General features: G+C 42.9%; 1 protein-coding gene across 10 annotated transcripts in view; it reads left to right on the top strand.

The window, feature by feature from the left end:
• LOC111959620 (solute carrier family 35 member F5) overlaps nucleotides 1-22702 on the top strand; it is a 32635-nt gene that overhangs the window by 4596 nt on the left and 5337 nt on the right. For all 10 annotated transcript variants that reach the window (XM_023981326.2, XM_023981324.2, XM_023981325.2 and 7 more), the window contains 7 exons: nucleotides 7936-8126; nucleotides 8744-8825; nucleotides 9079-9166; nucleotides 9254-9318; nucleotides 9677-9781; nucleotides 20307-20466; nucleotides 21085-21175. In XM_023981326.2, coding sequence (XP_023837094.1) covers nucleotides 7936-8126; nucleotides 8744-8825; nucleotides 9079-9166; nucleotides 9254-9318; nucleotides 9677-9781; nucleotides 20307-20466; nucleotides 21085-21175 — 782 coding nt within the window. The remainder of the gene's footprint in view (nucleotides 1-7935; nucleotides 8127-8743; nucleotides 8826-9078; nucleotides 9167-9253; nucleotides 9319-9676; nucleotides 9782-20306; nucleotides 20467-21084; nucleotides 21176-22702) is intronic.

Here is a 22702-nt window from a genome sequence, read left to right as displayed (position 1 = left end):
AGTCTTGTTCGGATCTGTACGGGCCCTTCTGGACAAGTCAGTTAAAATTCCACATACCCGATACCCGTGACAATCATATCAGATCTGACACAGACCCGTGACATTATTTAGAATTCTGGATCCGTCTTTCAATGTTTTGTATTCGGGATAAAAAGTTATTTTTTTTGCCACATTCTCTGCAGTATTACATTACTACCTTGTTGCAAACAGGATGCATGTTTTGGAATATTTTTATTCTGTTTAGGCTTCCTTATTTTCAGTCTGTCTTTTAGGTTAGTATTGTGGAGTAACTACAATGTTCATGATCCACCCTCAGTTTTGCCCTATCATAGCCAATAAGCGATGTAACTGTTTTACAATTACTTTTSGCGCATCGTAAAATCCCTGAGCAGTTTCCTTCCTCTGAGGCAACTGAGTTAGGAAGGACACCTGTATCTTTAGTGACTGGGTCTATTGATACACCATCCAAAGCCCAATTAATAACTTCACCATGCTGAAAGGGATATTCAGTGTCTGTTACTTTTTTAATATATGTTTTTACCCGTCTACCAATCGGTGCCCTTCTTTGCGAGGCATTGGGAAACCTCCCTGGTCACCAGCGACTGAGCGACCTTATAGCAAATTTTTACTCCTGAATTTATTMAGGCTTGCCATAACAGAGGGGTTGAATACTRATTGACTCAAGACATTTCATCTTTACATTTMAATTATTTTGTCAAAATTTGTCAAAATAAAACCCACTTTGACATAATTGGATATTGTGTGTAGATTAGTGACATAAAATTTTAAGTTGATCCATTTTAAATTTAAGCTTTAGAAGTCGTCAAGCCAATGTGGAAAAGGTACTGGGGTTAAATACTTTCTGAAGGCACTTACATTTACCAGATAGAATTAATGAGTGTTGTTGAAAGAAACCCTTCAATAATCCATTTTTTATCACGTTGGAGAGTAGGAATCCTCTGAACTGTCTTTGTATTTGAGATGCCCTTTTCTATTTTCAATAATTTACTTGTTTTACCCTATGGGCAGTCTTTGTTCTCTACATAAGAGAGCTAGATGTGGTCAAATTTAAAAGATAATTAACTGACAGAATATGATAATCCTGACCACCGTGGGGATAAGGAGCWTCGCATAACTTGAATTTACTGTTATTAATTGTTTTTAGATGTAAGATAATCCCTCTTGACAATCCCTCTACAACCACACATGGTCTGTCTACAACCACACAATGTGTCCAGCTGTCTCCCTCCCTCAAGTTGTAGTTGCTTCTCATCTTGTTGCAATTTTCACCCAATATGGGTAAATATTAGGAATTGGTTTAAACAAATTAATAAAATAATAGCCCTAACATTATAATAAATAATAGTAATGTGTATATTCTTTGGTCCCAGAACCAAATTATTGCGTGAGCACTGGCCTCCGGCCTGCAAATTGATTTGATTGACAGCTGCTTCTGAAGCCTCTGCACCTCAGCTTCCATCCTCTGGTTCTTGATCTTTTCAGGATATTTTCAAGGAGCAGCTTGTGAGACAGTTTTTTTCTTGAGGACTTTCATTCTTCTTAAGGTGYCACTAAATGCATTGACGACTTCTCATCAAACAGCTGATCGTTTTCACCAGCTGGTCTCTGATTCTTTCTAAGTGCTTATTATTTCTTGTTCTCCTTTCCACAAAAGTCCACATTCACRGCATCCCTCTTTTCAATAAGTTTGCTGTAATAGTCTCTCATGATGTCATGGGTCTCATCCCAGCTCTTGGTAGAATCCACAACAGATTTGTAAAACTCCTCCAGAGACATGGGAGATCAAAAGATCAAAATCAGACTCCCTCATCTCCACCTAGTGAAGATCACAGGCTCAAACCTTCTAAGGGTATATCTCCAATTGTAAATGTCGTCAGACCTTTGATTCAGAATAAGATTGCAAGAGTTGACGAAAGTTGTTCCAATGAAGTTCTGCAATTATCCACCAGAGAGACAGAAAAATCTGCGGAATCTTAGCTTGCCAGGTGAGGACTGAATTCAGAAAATCTCTTGGCAACAATTTAACCAAACATTCAGAATTTTAAGGTCCTTTGGATATGGAATGCAAAGCCTTCAAAACAATTATTTATTTCATAACATCTCAAGCAATCATAAAAAATTATAGGTTTTCCTAGGAAGAAACATGTAAAGACCTTAGCAAATAATGAAGTTGTAGAATGGAAAATACACTTTGCGGTGTTGACCAACAGAGGGGGCTGTTGAGCTGTTCYATGTGATGGCCCTCCCAGGTTTGACTCAGGATAGTGAGTCGATAAACAATGTGAAAGGAAAGGTTGTCTCATGAGAACTCTGTCTGACCATTGAGTGACACTGGGGCTTAGTTTTTTTCTATGAGACAATGACAGGATTTCATATTTCTCTGTCTTGGCTGATCGTTATTGGCTGATTACAGTATGTCGCTAGAGGGCTGCATTACAGGCCCTGACAGAGATCATTGTGGCGCGGTCGTAATTTTTCATGCTGCAGGCGGGACCGGGTGGTCAGACTAACAACTTTAGMATTAACATATTTTTAGACAGCGCAGATTATTTGGAAACTGCCGTCTTTCCGTTTTGTATGCGTTAACCTATCTATTTTATTAAAAGCACATCTCTGTCACACTATTCACAAACTCTCATCATTCGCTGCTTCAAGTTAAGTAGCCRATCTCTCCTAGTTGGGCGTGCGGAATCAAGTGCACACTTTTTTTGGATCATCATTCTTTGCGCCTTTTCCTTTTCAATAAATAGCCTGTTACCATTTATTTGTCTCTGCCTGCAAATCGTCCCGCTCCTAAAGGTAGGCTATATGCAAAACGTAGCTCAAGAGGAAGTCAGTGTCCGCTCTRATCATTCTTACTGCTTCAAGTTCAATAGCCTACCTTCACTCTCCTAGTTGGACGTGCGAGATCAGGTGCTCGTGTGGTCTCAATTCAATAGAGTAGACCTATCAGCACTAGGTTATGTATGGGTGGTGAAGCACGGGACAGTTAACTTTCCAAGAATATCTACTTCATAAACTTGATCGGGCTATAGTTTACTACATTGTCTTATCAGATCACTTGTTATCTGCCTGCAAATCATCCCACTCCTAAGAGGTAGGCTATATGCAAAACYTAGTTCGAGAAAGTGCAAATGTCCMCTCTCCTCCAACTTTGTCTCTCTTTCAAACTATGTTTAGCCTATTGGCTGATATAGCCTATTAGGCCTAATACCGATAGCCTAATACAATGGGCCAAGCGAGAATCTCTGGTAATTCTTGCGTTTCTTAAGTTATTTTTGCGCATATAAGGTCCAAAATGGCTGGGACCAAAGCTGCCAAGCGAGCTGAGTCAGATACACCTAAAATAACATTTGCAGGACTGTGAAACCTGTTTTTGTGGGCGTGGGTGGGAGTCAGACAAAAAGCCATCGGGAGCGYGCGGGTGATGTATGAAAAGCAGCAGGAAGAAGAAGAAATCAGTCCCGCAAAGACCTCTAGGGGTCTCACACGTTCAAGTCAATTAATCAAATCACCTTTATTTATAAAGACCTTTTTACATCAGCAGTTGTCGCAAAGTGCTTATACAGAAACTGAGCCTAAAACCCCCAAAGAGCAAGCAATGAAGATGTAGAAGCACAGTGGCTAGGAAAAACTCCCTAGAAAGGCAGGAACCAAGGAAGAAACCGAGAGAGGAACCAGGCTCTGAGGGGTGGTCAGTCCTCTTCTGGGTGTGCCGAGGTGGAGATTATAAGAGTACATGGCCATTAAGGCCAGATCGTTCTTCAAAATGTTCAAACGTACATAGATGACCAGCAGAGGAGGGTCGTAACAGCAGGTCCAGGACAAGGTGAACAGGTCAGGGTTCCATAGCCACAGGCAGAACAGCAGAAACTGGATCAGCAGCACAACCAGGTGGACTGGGGACAGKCAGGAGTCGTATAGCCATGTMGTCCTGAGAAATGGTCCTAGGGCTCAGGATCTCCGGGAGAATTACACCAGATATGACAGTCTCCCCGGCACATAGAGTATTAAAGCATAGGTACTGGGGACTGAGACAGGGGTGGTTGGAGCACACTGTGGCCCCGTCCAAAGTTAACCCCGGACAGGGTAACCCGGCAGGATATAACCCCACCACTTTGCCAAAGCACAGCCCCCCACACCACCAAAGGGATCAACACACTAACTTACTACCCTGAGACAAGGCCAAGTATAGCCCACAAAGATCTCCCCCACCACAGGGTGAACAGGAAGGATGGGAGAGGATGGGAAGGATGGGAGAGCATGAGCAAGCCAGTGACTCTTGTAATAGGGTCAGAGAATCCGAGGGGAGCCGGCCAGGCAGAGACAGCAAGGGTGGTTCGTCACTTTAGTGCCTTGCCGTTCACCTTCGCACCCCTGGGCCATACTGCACTCAATCATAGGACCTACTACAGATGTTTATGATGGCGCCGGAGGTGATGGCTGCAGTCTTATCGGCTCTTAACCAACCATGGTATTTTGTTAGTTTTTTRGTGTTGTTCGTAACTTGTTTTGTACATAATGTTGCTGCTACCGTCTCTTGTGACCGAAAAGAGCTTCTGGACATCAGAACTGCGATTACTTACTTCAGATTAGACAGTTTTTCTTCAATGAGTCAGACGGGAAGGATATACTACAGACACCCGACCAGGCCCAGAACCCTGTCATTCGCTGGAGGAAGAAATTGAGATTTTGCAGAAAAAMATCAGGGTACCTTGTGAGGATCAGCCGGCGAGTGGCTAATCTGCCTTTGCCTTTCGTCCTGCTAGCTAACGTTCAATCGCTGGACAATAAATAGGACGAACCACACTATCTACCTAGAGAGTTTTCATCTGTATTTTTCGTAGCTGTCTACWTACCACTACAGACCGATGCTGGCACTAAAACCCCACTCAATGAGCTGTATACCGCCATAAGCAAACAGGAAAACGCTCATCCAGAGGCGGCGCTCCTAGTGGCCGTGGACTTTAATGCAGGGAAACTTAAATCAGTTTCACCTAATTTCTATCAGCATGTTAAATGTGCAACCAGAGGGGAAAAAATTCTAGACCACCTTTACTKCACACACCGAGACGTGTACAAAGCTCTCCTTCACCCTCCATTTGGCAAATCTGACCACAATTCTATCCTCCTGATTCCTGCTTACAAGCAACAATTAAAGCAGGAAGCACCAGTGACTCGGTCTATAAAAAAGTAGTCAGATGAAGCAGATACTAAGCTACAGGACTGTTTTGCTAGCACAGACTGGAATATGTTCTGGGATTCTTCCGATGGCATTGAGGAGTACACCACATCGGTCATTGGCTTCATCAATAAGTGCATCGAGGACGTCGTGTGTTTCGAACGACTGTGTTATCATGCTCTCCGCAGCCGATCTAAGTAAGACCTTTAAACAGGTCAACATTCACAAGGCCGCAGYGCCAGAAGGATTACCAYGATGTTTACTCCGAGCATGTGCTGACCAASTGGCAAGTGTCTTCACTGACATTTTCAACCTCTCTCTGTAATACCAACATGTTTCAAGCAGACCATCATAGTGCCTGTGTCCAAGAACACTAAGGTAACCTGCCTAAATGACTACCGTCCCGTAGCACTCACGTCTGTYGCCATGAAATGCTTTGAAAGGCTGGTCACTCCAATTTGCATACCGCACCATCAGATCCACAGATGCAATCTGTATTGCACTCCACACTGCCCTTCACAACTGGACAAAAGCAACACCTATGTGAYAATGCTATTCATTGACTACAGCTCAGCGTTCAACACCATAGTGCCCTCAAAGCTCATCACTAAGCTAAGGCCCTTGGGACTAAACACCTCCCTCTGCAACTGGATCCTGAATTTCCTGATCGTCTGCCCCCAGGTGGTAAGGGTAGGTAACAACACATCCGCCACACTGATCCTCAACACGGGGGCCCCTCAGGGGTGCGTGCTCAGTCCCCTCCTGTACTCCCTGTTCACTCATGACTGCACGGCCAGGCACGACTCCATCACTATCATTAAGTTTGCTGATGACACAACAGTGGCAGGCCTGATCACCGACAACAATGAGACAGCCTATAGGGAGGAGTTCTGAGACCTGACAACAACCTCCCCCTCATCGTGATCAAGACAAAGGAGATGATTGTGGACCACAGGAAAAGGAGGACCAATCATGCCCCCTTTCTCATTGACGGGGCTGTAGTGGAGCAGMTTGAGAGCTTCAAGTTCCTTGGTGTCCACATCACCAACAAACTAACATGTTTCAAGCACACCAAGACAGTCGTGAAGAGGGCACGACAAAACCTATTCCCCCCCAGGAGACTGAAGTGATTTGGCATGGGTCRTCAGATCCTCAAAAGGTTTTACAGCTGCATCATCGAGAGCATCCTGACGGGTTGCATCACTGCCTGGTATGGCAACTACTCGGCCTCCGATCYCAAGGCACTACAGAGGGTAGTGRTTACGACCCAGTACATCACRYMGGCCAAGCTTACMGCCATCCAAGACCTCTATACCAGGCGGTGTCAGAGGAAGGCCCTAAAAATTGTCAAAGACTCCAGCCACCCTAGTCATAGACTGTTCTCTCTGCTACCGCACGGCAAGCGGTACCGGAGTGCCAAGTCTAGGTCCAAGAGGCTTCTAAACAGCGTCTACCCCCAAGCCATTAGACCCCAGAACAGCTAATCAAAGGGCTACCCAGACTATTTGCATCGCCCCCCCCCTCCCTTCTACACTGCTGCTACTCTCTGTTATTATCTATGCATAGTCACTTAAATAACTCTACCTACATGTACATATTACCTCAATTACCTTGACACAGGTGCCCCCGCACATTGACTCTGTACCGGTACCCCCTGTATATAGCCCCACTATTGTTATTTACTGCTGCTCTTTAATAATTTGTTATTCTTATCTCTTACTTTTTMGGGGGGGATTTTCATAAAGCTGCATTGTTGGTTAAGGGCTTGTAAGTAAGCATTTCACTGTAAGGTCTATACAATTGTATTTTATTTGACTAAAGAGATGAGTCTTCAGTAAAGACTTAAAGGTTGAAACCGTGTCTGCATTTCTAACATGGATCGGCAGACCATAACATAAAAATTGAGCTCAATAGGAGAAAGCCCTGCCTCCAGCTGTTTGCTTAGAAATTCTAGGAACAATAAGGAGGCCTGCGTCTTGTGACCGTAGCATACTTGTTGGTATGTACGGCAGGACCAAATTGGCGAGATGGGTAGGAGAAAGTCCATGTAATGCTATGTAGGTTAGCAGTAAAACCTTGAATTCAGCCCTAACCTTAACAGGAACCCAGTGTAGAGAGGCTAGCACTGGAGTAATATGATCAACTTGTTGGGTTCTAGTTAAGATTCTAGCAGCCATTTTTAGCACTAACTGAGGTTTATTTAGTGCCTTATCCAGGTAGCCATGAGTAGYGCATTGACGTAGTCTAATCTTGAAGTGACAAAAGCATGGATTAGCTTTTTCCGCAGTGCTACGAAGATGGAAAAAGGAGAGATCAGGGTCGAGAGTAACGCAGAGGTCCTTCAGTTTTATTTAAGACGACTACACTGCCATCGAGATTGATTGTCCGATCCAACAGCAAGATCTCTTTGTTTGGACCTAGAACTAGCATCTCTGTTTTGGCTGAGTTTACGTGATGGGTCACATTTTGAGGAAAGTGGCAATTGTGGTTCTAATTCGAAAGCTGCCCTATTCAATCCCAGGCTATTGTGCCTAAAGCACAGTATAGGGTATGAGATGCTTTTCAGAGAATGACTGTGCAAAATGTTCTCATGGTTTTGGTTCCTAAAACAATGACATAAGCTAACGCATGCTTTATTTCTACTTAAAGTTTTCATTGTCCGGTTCATTCTATTGGTCATGCTGTGACCCATCAACCACTTTACCCCCTGTCCTTTCCCTTCAACCTCTCAGCCTCTAAAAAGCAACGGGTGCGCTTCAGCAACATCCTGGAGGTGCGCCAGCTCCCGTCCACACAGGCCCTGGAGGCCAAGCTGTCGCGCATGTCCTACCCCGCRGCCAAGGACCACGAGTCCATGCTCCGCACGGTGGGAAAGCTCACCGTCACCGACGTGGCCAAGATCAGCTTCTTCTTCTGCTTTGTGGTAAGTTAATTCAAGTCTAATTCAAATAACTTTATTTGTATCCGTTTGAGGGGGAACTTTTTTTTGTCAGTGTGTGTAGACATATGACTTGTTAGACTCTCAGACATTTTGTATACTAGCTTGGAACTTCCGTATTAAGTTGGAGGGGGGGGAAATTATATCTAGAATGCGTCTTTGGAGTACCTGCATTTGGGATTTGGCTATGAGAGCCTTTTGATGATGTCTCTCATTACTGACATTACTGTCAAGGTAAGTTAACCAAAACGTTTCTGTTATTATCATTAAGTTATTGCTGGTGGTACTCATTTTGCTGCAGAGTGTGTTTGCTGAAGAATTCGCTCAACAAGTCATGGCTTTGGACTTCTCCCTTCATGAATAGTGTAAATGAGTTTAAATTAACACATTATGCATGTAGAATCTTCAACTCGTTTGTCTTACAAAGATTTGTTTACAAGCCCAAAGTTGGTATCATAACTCATTTCCCACATGAGCAATGACCCAGAACTCGGGGTAGACTACACACACGATTAGTACTAGTAAGTAAACTACCATCTTTGTTACAAATCAGAGGTGTGTCATGCTGACACTTCTCCCTCTCCTACTTCTCTCCCTCACAGTGGTTCCTAGCAAACCTCTCCTACCAAGAGGCCCTGTCGGACACGCAGGTTGCCATAGTGAACATTCTGTCCTCCACTTCAGGTGAGTCCATATACTAAATGTGATTTTACTCAGCGAAATGTACATGTAGGATCTTACAATGAATAGAAAAAACACAGATGATTATAACCTTTTTCTAATAGTCATTATGGGCCTTTGTAATAACATTGTTGCAAAGTAATGTTCCAATGTTGGAAAATCACAGCATATGTATTTAAACATTTCACCTTGAACAGGTTGAACTCTGTACAGTACGTGTTGTGAACAGTCTCGCTGTTATCTTCCTCCTCACCAGGTCTCTTCACCCTCATCCTGGCGGCCATATTTCCCAGTAATAGCAGCGACCGCTTTACTCTGTCCAAGCTCTTAGCTGTGGCTCTGAGGTAAGCCTTGACATCAGCTGAATTATTGTAGTTACTCTGGGTTGTTACTCTGTAGTGACACTGTTTCTCTGGTCTCTTACCCTGTAGCATGGGAGGAGTGGTTCTGGTCAGTTTCTCCAGCATGGACAGCCCTGACGGAAAAGGCACTATAGGTAACCAGGGAGATAGAAGTGCTGTAGATAAATAGATKGTTTTTGTTAGGCTTTTTCCCCCCCTATATTCCTTATTCCTGCCTCCTGTTACCCTCCTATCCCACTTCATATTGGTTGTATTTGGCATGTCTTGTACTGTACTTGATGTACTACTTTAACGCGTCCTTGTGTCATATAAATATGCTATATAAAAKCAATGTATTATTAAACCATTAAATCTACTCTGAAAGTGCAAGCCATGCCACGATGTCACGTTTGCTTGCATTGCTAGCAGAAAAACCCTTTGGAGTGTAACCATGAGAGTTGTAAACTCATGATACAGGGATGTAACGTYATGATGAAGTCATGTTGTGTTCAGGCTCTCTGTGGTCATTGGCTGGGGCTGCTCTGTACGCAGTCTACATCGTCATGATCAAGAGGAAGGTGGACCGGGAAGACAAGCTGGACATCCCCATGTTCTTTGGTATGTAGATCATAGTTATATCTATGACCTTTCTTACTAGAGTCAAGTGTGGCAGCGTGGTCTGCTGCTGATTTTCAGATGCTCTTTTACTTCCTGATATAACTCTATGTAATGCTCCTGAATTGATTATAGGTATATACAGTGCCTTCGGAAAGTATTCAGACCCCATGATTTTTTCAAAAATGTCTTATGTTACAGCCTTATTCTAAAACATTAAATAAATAACAATCCTCAGCAATCTACACACAATACCCCATAATGACAATGCAAAAACAAGTTTTMGGAAATTTTACCAAATGTATTAAAAWMAGAAAACAGAAATACCTTATTTACATAAGTATTCAGACCCTTTGCTATGAGACTCGAAATTGAGCTCAGATGCATCCTGTTTCCATTGATCATCCTTGATGTTTCTACAACTTGATTGGATTTTCCACCTGTGGTAAATTCAATTAATTGYACATGATTTGGAAAGGCAAACAACTGTCTATAAAAGGTCCCACAGTTGAAAGTGCATGTCATAGTAAAAACCAAGCCATGAGGTCAAAGGAATTGTCCATGGAGCTCCAACCCCAGATTGTTTTGAGGCACAGATCTGGGGAAGGGTACAAGAAAAAAATGTCTGCAGCATTGATGTCCCCAAGAACACCTTYCCCTCCATCATTCTTAAATGGAAGAAGTTTGGAACCACCCTGAATCTTACTAGAGCTGGCCGCCTGGCCAAACTGAACAATCGGMGGAGAAGGGCCTTGGTCAGGGAGGTGACCAAGAACCCAATGGTCACTCTGACAGAGCTCTAGAGTTATTCTGTGGAGATGGGAGACCTTTCCAGGAGGACAGCCATCTCTGCAGCACTCTACCAATCAGGCCTTTAAAGAAGAATGGCCTGACGGAAGCCACTCTTCAGTAAAAGGCACATGACAGCCTGCTTGGAGTTTGCCAAAAGGCATCTAAATATTCTCTGGTCTGTTGAAATTAACGGAGCAAAGTACAGAGAGATCCTTGATGAAAACCTGGTCCAGAGCGCACAGGACCTTAGACTGAGGCGAAGGTTCACCTTCCAACAGGACAARGACCCTAAACACACAGCCAAGACGACGCAGGAGGGGCTTTGGGACAAGTCTCTGAACGTCCTTGAGTGGCCCAGCCAGCCTAGACTTGAACCCGATCGAACATCTTTGGAGAGACCTGAAAATAGCTGTGTAGCGACGCTCCCCATCCGACCTGACAGAGATTGAGAGGATCTGCAGAGAAGAATGGGAGAAACTCCCKGAATAAAGGTGTGCCAAGCTTGTAGCATCATACCCAAGAAGACTTGAGGCTGTAGTCACTGCCATAGGTGCTTCAACAAAGTACTGAGTAAAGGGTCTGAATACTTATGTAATATTTATTTATTTATCCATTTTTATAAATTAGCAAAAATGTCGAATCTATTTTTGCTTTGTCATTATGGGGTAGTGTGTAGATTGAGTATTTTTTATAAATATATATTTTTTCCATTTTATAATAAGGCTGTAACGTAAAAAACAATGTGTAAGAAGTCAAGGGGTCTGAATACTTATCGAATGTACTGTATAAACATAGCCAAAAAAAGTCGGTGATAAGGTGTCTCCTTGTTTTACACCCGAGGGTGTGGGAAACCAATCTGTATGATATTAATTTACATGCACACAAACAATTGGTACTTTGTAAAGAGACTGTATTGCGTGATAAAATTTCCCATCAACGCCTACCTTTAACAAACTATAGGCTAAAATATCCCTATTTACAAAATCAAAAGCTATTGGGAAATCAATTAAGAATGCAAAAGTAGGCTTCTCTTCATGTAATCTATTTCTGATTATTGTACAGACCGAGAAGATATGATTTATACATACTCTGGATTGACGAAAAKCATTTTGTTCTTCCACTAGAATGGGGATCGATGAATATAATTTCTAGACCGTACTTAATAAACTTATGCCTCAATAGTTCAGTGGCACTTTAGGGTCATTTTTTAAAYGATTTGGAAATGGGATTCACTATAGACTTATACCAAGTGGATGGCAGTATACTGTACTCAACTAATTTGGAGCATATCATATAGGACGTCATTTAATTCAGGGGATTTTAAAACTTCATTAGGCAACAATGCCAAATGCGTTCCCATTTTTGCAGGGTCAATCACCTAAACTTCCGCCACAGACAGCTCCTCATTTAGGTACGGGTTACATATATAAGTGGAGTAACATTGTATTTTCCAGTTTAGTTCTCAGGTAACATATGTCTTTATAAAATTCTTCCTCCAAAATATGCCACATTTTTGTTACCTGAGAACAAACTAACAATCCCCTTCTCCCACTCCATAAGTACCTGCGTAATATGAGAGTTCAGCCGCCCCTGCTATTTTCTTATGTCGTTTTGGTCCTAACTTGTTTATTTGGCTCAAACTGTTGAGGATTTCTTGTCTGTATCTCCTCAAGCTGTAATAACTGCCCTCTCTGATATCTCTGTTTCAATATGCACAGTCTTTTATCAAACACATGCTGTTTTTTCTTAAATTCCTTCCTACGCTCTTCTGTTGTATTCCTATCTTCACACTGTAAAAAAAAAATAAGTACTCAGCCTTGCGCATTACAGACCATAGGTACCGTAACTCATCATTCCAATAAGGCTTGTTCGGCTTGTAAACTTTCCTGGACTTGGGGGTGTATTCTTTATTCGCATCATTTTTTTTCCCCATTTCAGAATATATGATATCACAAAATGTTCCATACCACACATCTAAATCAAATGTTGTTTCTTGGCATCTTTGCAGAGTTTTGATGAGTTCCACCAGAGCTCTACATTTCAGAACATAGTCATTTGGCACATGTCTTTTCTTAAATATAGGCCTATACGGGGTATGTATCTGTTGCCCCGAATAATGCACAGTAATAGCTGGTTGATAAAGTTTGTGGCCAACACAAAATAACATAAATAAATGAGAATGATCAGGAAGTCAAACTTTTTTTTCTCTCCAATTAAGTCAAAACATCCGTATTCTTCAACTGTCTGTGTAGGGGGTAACACCTTAAATTCCAAACAAGTTTCTAGATAGTCGTGAGGGGTAGCTATATACTCCACCACAGCTTTTCCTTTGCCAGATATGGATGTAAAGTTATCGCTTCAGGGGCATATCCTTCCGTTAATGATACACATTTTAGTGTCCTGAAGGAATTCTAATAGGGTTTGCCCATGATGATTAACAAAGTCATCCAAAGCAARACGCAATGGAATATTATCAATATAATTTATATCGTCATCTAACCTCCCAATTGGATTGTTAAGATCACCATATACGTAAATATCTCTGCTTCTGTATGTACAGTACCAGTCCGAAGTTTGGACACACCTACTCGTTCAAGGGTTTTTCTTTATTTGTGCTATTTTCTACATTGTAGAATAACTATGAAATAACACACATGGAATCATGTAGTAAACAAAAAAGTGTTAAACAAATCTAAATATATTTATATTGGAGATTCTTCAAAGTAGCCACCCTTTGCCTTGACAGCTTTCGTGTTTATCGTCGAAGGAATGAGCGTTACACCGAGGCCTGTACTCTGGAGCGGAGGTGGAGGGTCCGTCATGGTCTGGGGCGGTGTGTCACAGCATCATCGGACTGAGCTTGTCATTGCAGGCAATCTCAACGCTGTGCGTTACAGGGAAGACATCCTCCTCCCTCATGTGGTACCCTTCCTTCAGGCTCATCCTGACATGACCCTTGAGCATGACAATGCCACCAGCCATACTGCTCGTTCTGTGCGTGATTTCCTGCAAGACATGAATGTCAGTGTTCTGCCATGGCCAGCGAAGATCCCGGATCTCGAGCACGCCTGGGACCTGTTGGATCAAGGGTGAGGGCTAGGGCCATTCCCCCCCAGAAATGTCTGGGAACTTGCAGGTGCCTTGGTGGAAGAGTGGGGTAACATCTCACAGCAAGAACTGGCAAATCTGGTGTAGTCCATGATAAGGAGATGCACTGCAGTACTTAATGCGCCGAGGAACTTCCACCTTCTCCACTGCTGTCCCGTCGATTTTGATAGGGGGGTTTCCTGAAGTCCATGAACAGCTCCTTTGTTTAAGTTGAGTGAGGTTATTTTCCTGGCACCAAACACCCAGGACCCTCACCGCCTCCCTGTAGGCTGTCTCATCATTGTTGGTAATCAGGCCTACCACTGTTGTGTTGTCTGCGAACTTGATGATTGAGTTGGAGGTGTGCACTCAGCCATGGGTGAACAGGGWGTACAGGAGGGGGCTGAGGACGCACCTTGTGCGGCACCAGTGTTGAGGATCAGCGAAGTGGAGGTGTTGTTTCCTACCTTCACCACCTGGGGGGCGGCGGCCTCAGTGCAGGAAGGTCCACGCCGTGTGCACAGGCGGGGTTCAGACCCAGGCCTCGAGCTTAATGATGAGCTTGGAGGTACTGTCATGACTGTCCTGTGAGGATACACAATGGTCAGATCAGCTTGGCAATGATTGAACAATAACCAGACCTCTCACCACAGAAAAGAGGGAAGGGAACTGGGCGGGTTGACAGTTCACACTCTGTTGTAAATCACAGGAGGAGGTGGGTCTTTCTCCCCCTTTAGTATCAACCAAAGGAATATCTTTTGTTTCACAGACAGTTTTCCCTCTTAAACTTAACACGGTCAATGTGAATAACTGGAACAATATATTTCTAACATTGTGGGGAATGGTCAGTGGGGACCTTATGGAAAAATTTATATAATATTGCTTTTTATTTTGTGATGTCATTAAAAACTGGGTATCAATGAAATACTGTAATTGGAACAGGTCCCCTTATCTGTGAAGTTTCCAACCAATACGTTGTGCATGATAATATGAAAAATGAAAGTATTTGTATAGAATAGGAATGTAGATTTAGGAGGTATGGAGAATATATTCTCCAAATAACTGTACATTCAGTTGAGAAGTCGGAAGTTTACATACACCTTAGCCAAATACATTAAACTCAGTTTTTCACAATTTCTGACATTTATTCCTAAGTAAAAATTCCCTGTCTTTAGGTCAGTTAGGATTCACACTTTATTTTAAGAATTGAAATGTCAGAATAATAGTAGAGAGAATGATTTATCAGATTCAAGATTGTATTATACACATTCCCAGTGGTCAGAAGTTTACAATAACCTCAAATTAGATTTGGTAGCATTGCCTTTAAATTGTTTAACTTGGATAAAACGTTTTGGGTAGACTTCCACAAGCTTCCCACAATAAAGTTGGGCGATTTTGGCCCCATTCCCTCTGACAGAAGCTTGGTGTAACCGAGTCAGTTTTATAGCCCTCCTTGCTCACGACACGATTTTCAGTATTTGGCACAAAATGTTCTATAGGATGAGTCAGGGCTTTTGCGATGGCCACTCCATACCCTTGACTTTGTTGTCCTTAAGCCAGTTTGCCACAACTTTGGAAGTATCTTTGGAGGTCATTGTCCATTTGAAGACCCATTTGCCACAAGCTTTAACTTCCTGACTGATGTCTTTGAGAGGTGCTCAATAATCCACATAATTTCTCCTCCATGCATTGCCATCTATTTTTGTGAAGTGCACCAGTCCCTCATGCAGCAAAGCACCCCACAAACATTTGCTGCCACCCCCGTGCTTCACGATTGGGATGGTCGTCATCGGCTTGCAAGAGCGCTCCCTTTTATGGCCAAACAGTTATATTTCTGTTTCATCAGACCAGAGGACATTTCTCGAAAAAGTTCGATCTTTGTCCCCATGTGCAGTGGCAAACCGTAGTCTGGCTTTTTTATGGCGGTTTTMGAGCAGTGGCTTCTTCCTTGCTGAGTGGCCTTTCAGGTTATGTCGATATAGGACTTGTTTTACTGTGGATATAGATACTTTTGTACCTTCCTCCAGCATCTTCAGAAGGTCCTTTTGCTGTTGTTCTGGGATTGATTTGCACTTTTGCACCAAAGTACGTTCATCTCTAGGAGACAGGGCGCGTCTCCTTCCTGAGCGGTATGACCGCTGCGTGGTCTCATGGTGTTTATACTTGTGTACTATTGTTTGTACAGATGAATGTGGTACCTTCAGGCTTTTGGAAATTGCTCCCAAGGATGAACCAGACTTGTACATGTCCTAACCGACTTGCCAAAACTATAGTTTGTTAACAAGAAATGTGTGGAGTCGTTGAAAAACGAGTTTTAATGACTCCAACCTAAGTGTATGTAAACTTCCGACTTCAACTGTAAGTAAGTAGCCATGCCCCGAGTGAGGTCGGAGAGTGTGTCAGATGGACGYAGCTGTCCCCATCGTCCAGAGTGCGTAAAAAGCCTTGGTAACGAAATTAATGTTAAACCAGGAAACGTGAGGCGKGAGCTACGTGTTTGAAATGGTTGGAACTTTGAATCTCAACACGAGGTGAAGAAATAAACTCACCTTCCTTTAGACCAGGAAAGACTGGGAGCTGCAGCCCACGTCTAAAGTGGTTTAAATCCTTACTATCAACATGAGGCGAGAAGCTCAACTCAGACAATCGCTGGTACAGCTGTTTAGCTGTCCTAAGTCAGATATCGAGAAAAGCGAATCTAAGTGAAACTATCCTACTATGCTCATCATCATTGGGAACCGTCGACATGGCTGGCTATCTTCCAGAGTGAACAACCGTGGAAGCCTGGAAAGGGGAGAACCCTTTCTGACAATCAGTGCCATACAGCTTGCCGCTGAAATGCCAACAATCTTCATAAAGAGGGCTTGTTCCGATCTAACAAAGGCTCTCGCAAGTAAATTCAAATACATTCATGATTTCTMATTCCAAACGGGCGGCGGTTCGTTTGCAAAGTATATTATTAAAGTGAGAATGGTTCTAGAATTTAMCCACGATAAGTGTGCCTTTTTCTCCCCCGCTCCCCTTCATCTTTTTGTATCAAGCCATCATATGTTGTCAGTCCACTAGGGACCTTTGTCTCATGTAAAGGGTGTATGTTTATTCAGTGTTATNTCATATGTTGTCAGTCCACTAGGGACCTTTGTCTCATGTAAAGGGTGTATGTTTATTCAGTGTTATAATTTAGTTAGCTAGTAATTAAATAATTCAACCAATTTGTGTACTACTGATTCATGAGTAAGGCTGGGTTTTTTGCAGATGCATGAGTTTACAGAATTATGATATGATAAGAGGTAATGATTAATAAGATGACTTTATCGATTGTAACAGGAAAGGTTTAATTCGGGAGATGGTAACTCTTTAAACAACCTCTTCTGTGGTGCCCCAAATTCCTAATGAGTTAGTTGTTACATGATTCATTTAAATTAAACATAGTTAGTGGATTAAATAAATAACAGTCATCAGATTAATGAAAGTAAAGTCACGACAGTAGTATGGATTTGAATGCTGACCTATGGTCAATGAACAACATTCTTACATAGGTATTCCTCTTGTCCAGATGGGATTGTGCAGTGTGATTGGCTTTTTGCATCGTCTGTGGATCTATTGGGATGGTAAGCAAATTGAAGTGGTTCTAGGGTGTCAGGTAAGATAGCGGTGATATGATCCTTGACTCGTCTTTCAGAGCACTTCATGATGACAGAAGTGAGTGCTATGGGGCGATAGAAATTATTTCAAATTACCTTTGGGCTTTCGTGGGTACAGGACCAATGGTGGCCATCTGGAAGCATGTGGGGACATCAGACTGGGATAGGGAGAGATCAATTATGTCCGTCAACACTCCAACCAGCTGGTCTGATCATGCTCTGAGGACGCGACTAGGGCTGCCGTCTGGGCCGGCAGCCTTGCAAGGGTTAACACACCTAAATGTGTTACTCACATCGGAGAAGGAGAGCCCACAGTCCTTGATAGCAAGCAGCGTCGGTGGCACTGTGTTATCCTCAAAGTGGGAGAAGAAAGTGTTTAGCTTGTCTGGAAGCAAGATGTCAGTGTCCGTGACGTGACTAGTTTTCTTTGTAGTTCGTGTCTGAGCCGTTGAATTGCGACTCCACTTTGTCACTATACTGATGTTTTTTTACCTGTTTGATTGCCTTACAGAGGGAATAACTACACTGTTTGTATTCGGCCATATTCCCAGTCACTTTGCCATGGTTAAATGCGGTGGTTCGCGCTTGCTGCCGTCTATCCACGGTTTCTGGTTAGGTTAGGTTTTAATATTCACAGTGGGTACAACATCTCCTATACACTTCCTGATAAACTCAGTCACCGTGTTAGTGTATTCGTRGATGTTATTCTCGGAGGCTACCCGGAACATATCCCAGTCCGRGTGGTCAAAACAATCTTGAAGCTTGGATTCTGATTGGTCTGACCAGTGTTGACTAGTCCTTAGCACTGGTACTTCCTGTTTGAGTTATTGCCTATAGGAAGGGAGGAGCAAAATGGAGTTGTGATCAGATTTGCCGAAGGGAGGGCYGAGGAGAGCTTTATAGGCATCCCGGAAGTTGGAGTAGCAGTGCTAACTTCGGTAGCATTTTCCTCATTTGCMTTGTTAAAATCCCCAGCTACAATAAATGCGGCATCAGGATATGTGGTTTCCAGTTTGCATAAAGTTAGGTGAAGTTCTTTTGAGGGARGTTGTGGTATGCTTCAGGGGGAATATACTTGGCTGTGAATATAACCAAAGATAATTCTCTTGGGAGGTAATACGGCATTTGATTGTGATGTATTTGCTAGGCTCCTGTATGTTATCACAATCACACCATGAGAAGTTAATCATGAAAACATACCCCCGCCCTTCTTCTTCCCCAGAGAGATATTGTATCCTGTCTGTCGCACTTAACTGAGAACCGAACTGGCTAGACGGGCTCAGGCAGTTATATCCAAGGAGTACCTGTCTTTGATGATACTGGTATTTTACAATCCTTGATGTCTTTCTGGAAGGAATCGCCTCGCCCTGAACTCGTCAACTTTATTATCACAGAGAATAACATTAGCGATCAATATACTCGGAAGTGGTTGGTGGTGTGCACGCCTCCTGAGTCGGACTAGAAGTCAACTCCGACTACCTCTTCTCCGCCGGCAAGTTTTTGGATAGCCTTGGAATCAATTCAATTGCCCTGGGGTGTCAAACAAAGGATCCGATTCGGGAAGTCGTATTCCTGGTCGTAATGCTGGTGAGTTACCGCCTCTTTGATATCCGGCTGTATGTAATAACAAAAACAATTCGGGTCTAATGTAAGAAATAACACAATGCCTGCAAAGTGCCTAGGGGCTAGAAACGGCTGCCTATCTATTGGCGCCATTTTCCCTATACCCATCAACCCTTGCTCTCTCTAACGTGAAACATGCAAGCATCACATTTATGTGATTAATAGGACATGACCTATAGTCTATCATATCACATCAATAAATTGGTTATAACAAATCCGAACACAGTATGTGACAGCAAAATGGATGCGGAGGACGTGAAAAAGAAAGGGGATACTACCACCACTGCGACCTGTACGCTCTCGTTGCTGGCCCTCGCTTCATACTCGTCGCCAAACCCACTGGCTCCAGGTCATCTACTAGACCTGCTAGGTAAAGTCCCGCGCCTTATCGCGGTCACCTTAGCTGCACCCACCCATAGCACGCGTTCCAGCAGGTATATCTCACTTGACACCCCAAAAAGCCAATTCGTCTTCGCCGCCTCTCTCTTACAGTTCTCTGCTGCCAATGACTGGAACGAACTAAAAAAATCTCTGAAACTGGAAACACTTATCTCCCTCACTAGCTTTAAGCACCAGCTGTCAGAGCAGCTCACATATCACTGCACCTGATACATTAGCCATCTATAAATAAGCCAAACAACTACCTCTTCCCTACTGTATTTATTTATTTATTTTGCTCCTTTGCACCCCCAGTATTTCTATTTCTAACTTCTGGCACACTCATCTACTGTCAAATCTACCATTCCAGTGTTTTAATTGCTATATTGTATTTACTTCGCCACCATGGCCTATTTATTGCCTTTACCTCCCTTATCTCACCTCATTTGCTCACAATGTATATAGACTTATTTTTCTACTGTATTATTGACTGTATGTTTGTTTTACTCCATGTGTAACTCTGTGTTGTTGTATGTGTCGAACTGCTTTGCTTTATCTTGGCCAGGTCGCAGTTTTAAATGAGAAATTGTTCTCAACTTGCCTACCTGGTTAAATAAAGGTGAAATAAAAATAAATAAATAAAAATTCTAACATTTATTAAATAGTCAAACAAAGTATGGAAAAATTCAAGGGGTCTGAATACTTTCTGAATGCGGTGTACCTACAACTCAATGTGATGTTTAAAAAAAAAATTGAAACATCTTTAATTAGGGTCAAATTCGAACAATATAAAAAAAAAAAAAAGAGAGATTGATGGAGTTAATCGCACAGAAAAGCATGTGATTAACTAGATACTTTCAAAAAAATCCTTTGACAGCCCTAATTATATTATTGAATGTTAGTAATATGTAACTTGTAACATTTTTACCTGCGAATAGTGCTAAATGTCAATAACATATAAGTAGTAATGTAGTTGTTATTTTCTGTTATCTGTGTCTCTTTAGGGTTTGTGGGTTTGTTCAACCTGCTCCTCCTGTGGCCAGGGTTCCTTGTGCTTCACTACACAGGCTTCGAGGCCTTTGAGCTGCCCAGCAAGCTAGTGTGGATCTACATCCTCATCAACGGCCTCATCGGTACCGTGCTCTCCGAGTTCCTCTGGCTCTGGTGCGTGTCGGTTGATGGATGGATTGAACGGCCACATATTATGTGTACTACACCTTGTCCGCTCTGCTATTCACACTGTGTGGAAACACACACTGTTCAAAAACCTGTTTCTTTAATCCAAACTTGATATTTGTGTGCGTAAATTGGACTTGCATGTAAATCATGCATTGATTTCAATGGGAGATYTTCATGAAAATTCGAGTTACCCGGACAGATCTCGAGTTAAGATTCGGCCTTATGTCTATAGGGCAGGGGTATTCAACCGGGGGTCTGCGGCCCACAAGAGAGCCCTTGGGGCCCCCAATTGGAGCCTAGCAAATAGGCTGTTAGCGTTTACACTTCTTTCGATTATAATGTGGGGACTGGAGGTCAAAATTATCTACCAAATCCGTTCATTTCACCTGATAAGACGTGAAATGTTTTATTTTTGCTAATGTATGTGGTTCAATATGCCTGGGAAGGGGTCCCTGGTCAAGAAAAGGTTGAAGACCCCTGCTATAGGATGTTATGCAGAGTTGTGCCCGAGTGATAAACATTTGATTTGCTTAAGGCTAGCATTTTGCATTTGATTGAATTGCTTGTGTTCTTTATAATGTTGTGTGTTACTTCTTTCCATAGGGGCTGCTTTCTCACCTCCTCCCTAATAGGCACACTGGCCCTCAGCCTCACTATCCCACTCTCCATCATAGCAGACATATGCATGCAGAAGGTAAGAGGGGGCACTATTATTGCCGGATGCACATGTTGCCGTCACAAATCAAATMTATTTATATAGCCCTTCGTACATCAGCTGATATCTCAAAGTGCTGTACAGAAACCCAGCCTAAAACCCCTAACAGCAAGCAATGCAGGTGTAGAAGCACGGTGGCTAGGAAAAACTCCCTAGAAAGGCCAAAACCTAGGAAGAAAACCTAGCCGAGAGAGAAACCAAGGCTATTGAGGCGGGGCCAGGTCCTCTTTCGTCGGCTGTGCCGGGTGGAAGTATTATAACAGAACATGGCCAAGATGGTTCAAATGTTCATAAATGACCAGCATGGTCAAATTATAATAGATCACAGTAGTTGTCGAGGGTGCAGCAAGCCAGCACCTCAGGAGTAAATGGTCAGTTGGCTTTCATAGCCGATCATTAAGAGTATCTCTACCTGCCTGCGGTCTCTAGAGAGTTGAAAACAGCAGGGTCTGGGACAGGTAGCACGTCGGTGAACAGGTCAGGGTTCCATAGCCGCAGGCAGAACAGTTGAAACTGAGCAGCAACCGGCCAGTGGACTGGGGGCAGCAAGGAGTCATCATGCCAGGTGTCCTGAGGCATGTCCTAGCTCAGGTCCTCCGAGAGAGAGAAGAGAGAATTAGGAGGAGCATACTATTCAACACAGGACACACGATAAGACAGGAGAATACTCCAGATATAACAAACTGACCCTAGCCCCCGACACAAAACTACTGCAGCATAAATACTGGAGCATAATAATCTTTAGCATGACTGGTCTACAAAGGTGTTGTGTAAAAATGGTTCATTGGTCTAATAGTGGGACTGGGTTGTGATGGAGGCTATGTCACATGCCACTTAGCGTAATTCGTTCATCTAGCGATGTGATGAGAGAGCTTTGTCTGTATGCTAAGTTTCATTAGCATATACAGTGGGAGAGACAAGTATTTGTAGCACTCTGCCGATTTGAGAGTTTTCCTACTTACAAAGACATGTAGAGGTCTGTAATTTTTATCATAGGTACACTTCAACTCTGAGAGACGGAACTAAAACAAAAATCCAGAAATACATTGTATGATTTTTAAGTAATTAAATTGCATTTTATTGCGTGACATAAGTATTTGATCACCTACCAACCAGTAAGATTCCGGCTCTCACAGACCTGTTAGTTTTTCTTTAAGAAGCCCTCCTGTTCTCCACTCATTACCTGTATTAACTGCACCTGTTGAACTCGTTACCTGTATAAAAGACACCTGTCCACCAACTCAATCAAACAGACTCCAACCTCTCCACAATGGCCAGACCAGAGAGCTGTGTAAGGACATCAGGGATAATATGTAGACTGTACAAGGCTGGGATGGGCTAACAGGAATAGCCAAGCAGCTTGGTGAGAAGGCAACAACTGTTGGCACAATTATAGAAAATGGAAGAAGTTCAAGATGACGGTCAATCACCCTCGTCTGGGGCTCCATGCAAGATCTCACCTCGTGGGCATCAATGATCATAGAGGAATGTGAGGGATCAGCCCAG

This window comes from Salvelinus sp. IW2-2015, linkage group LG36, assembly GCF_002910315.2.
Source record: "Salvelinus sp. IW2-2015 linkage group LG36, ASM291031v2, whole genome shotgun sequence".
Lineage (NCBI taxonomy): Eukaryota > Metazoa > Chordata > Actinopteri > Salmoniformes > Salmonidae > Salvelinus > Salvelinus sp. IW2-2015.
Note: the sequence above shows the minus strand (reverse complement) of the source record. Positions and strands in the feature narration are given on the sequence as shown.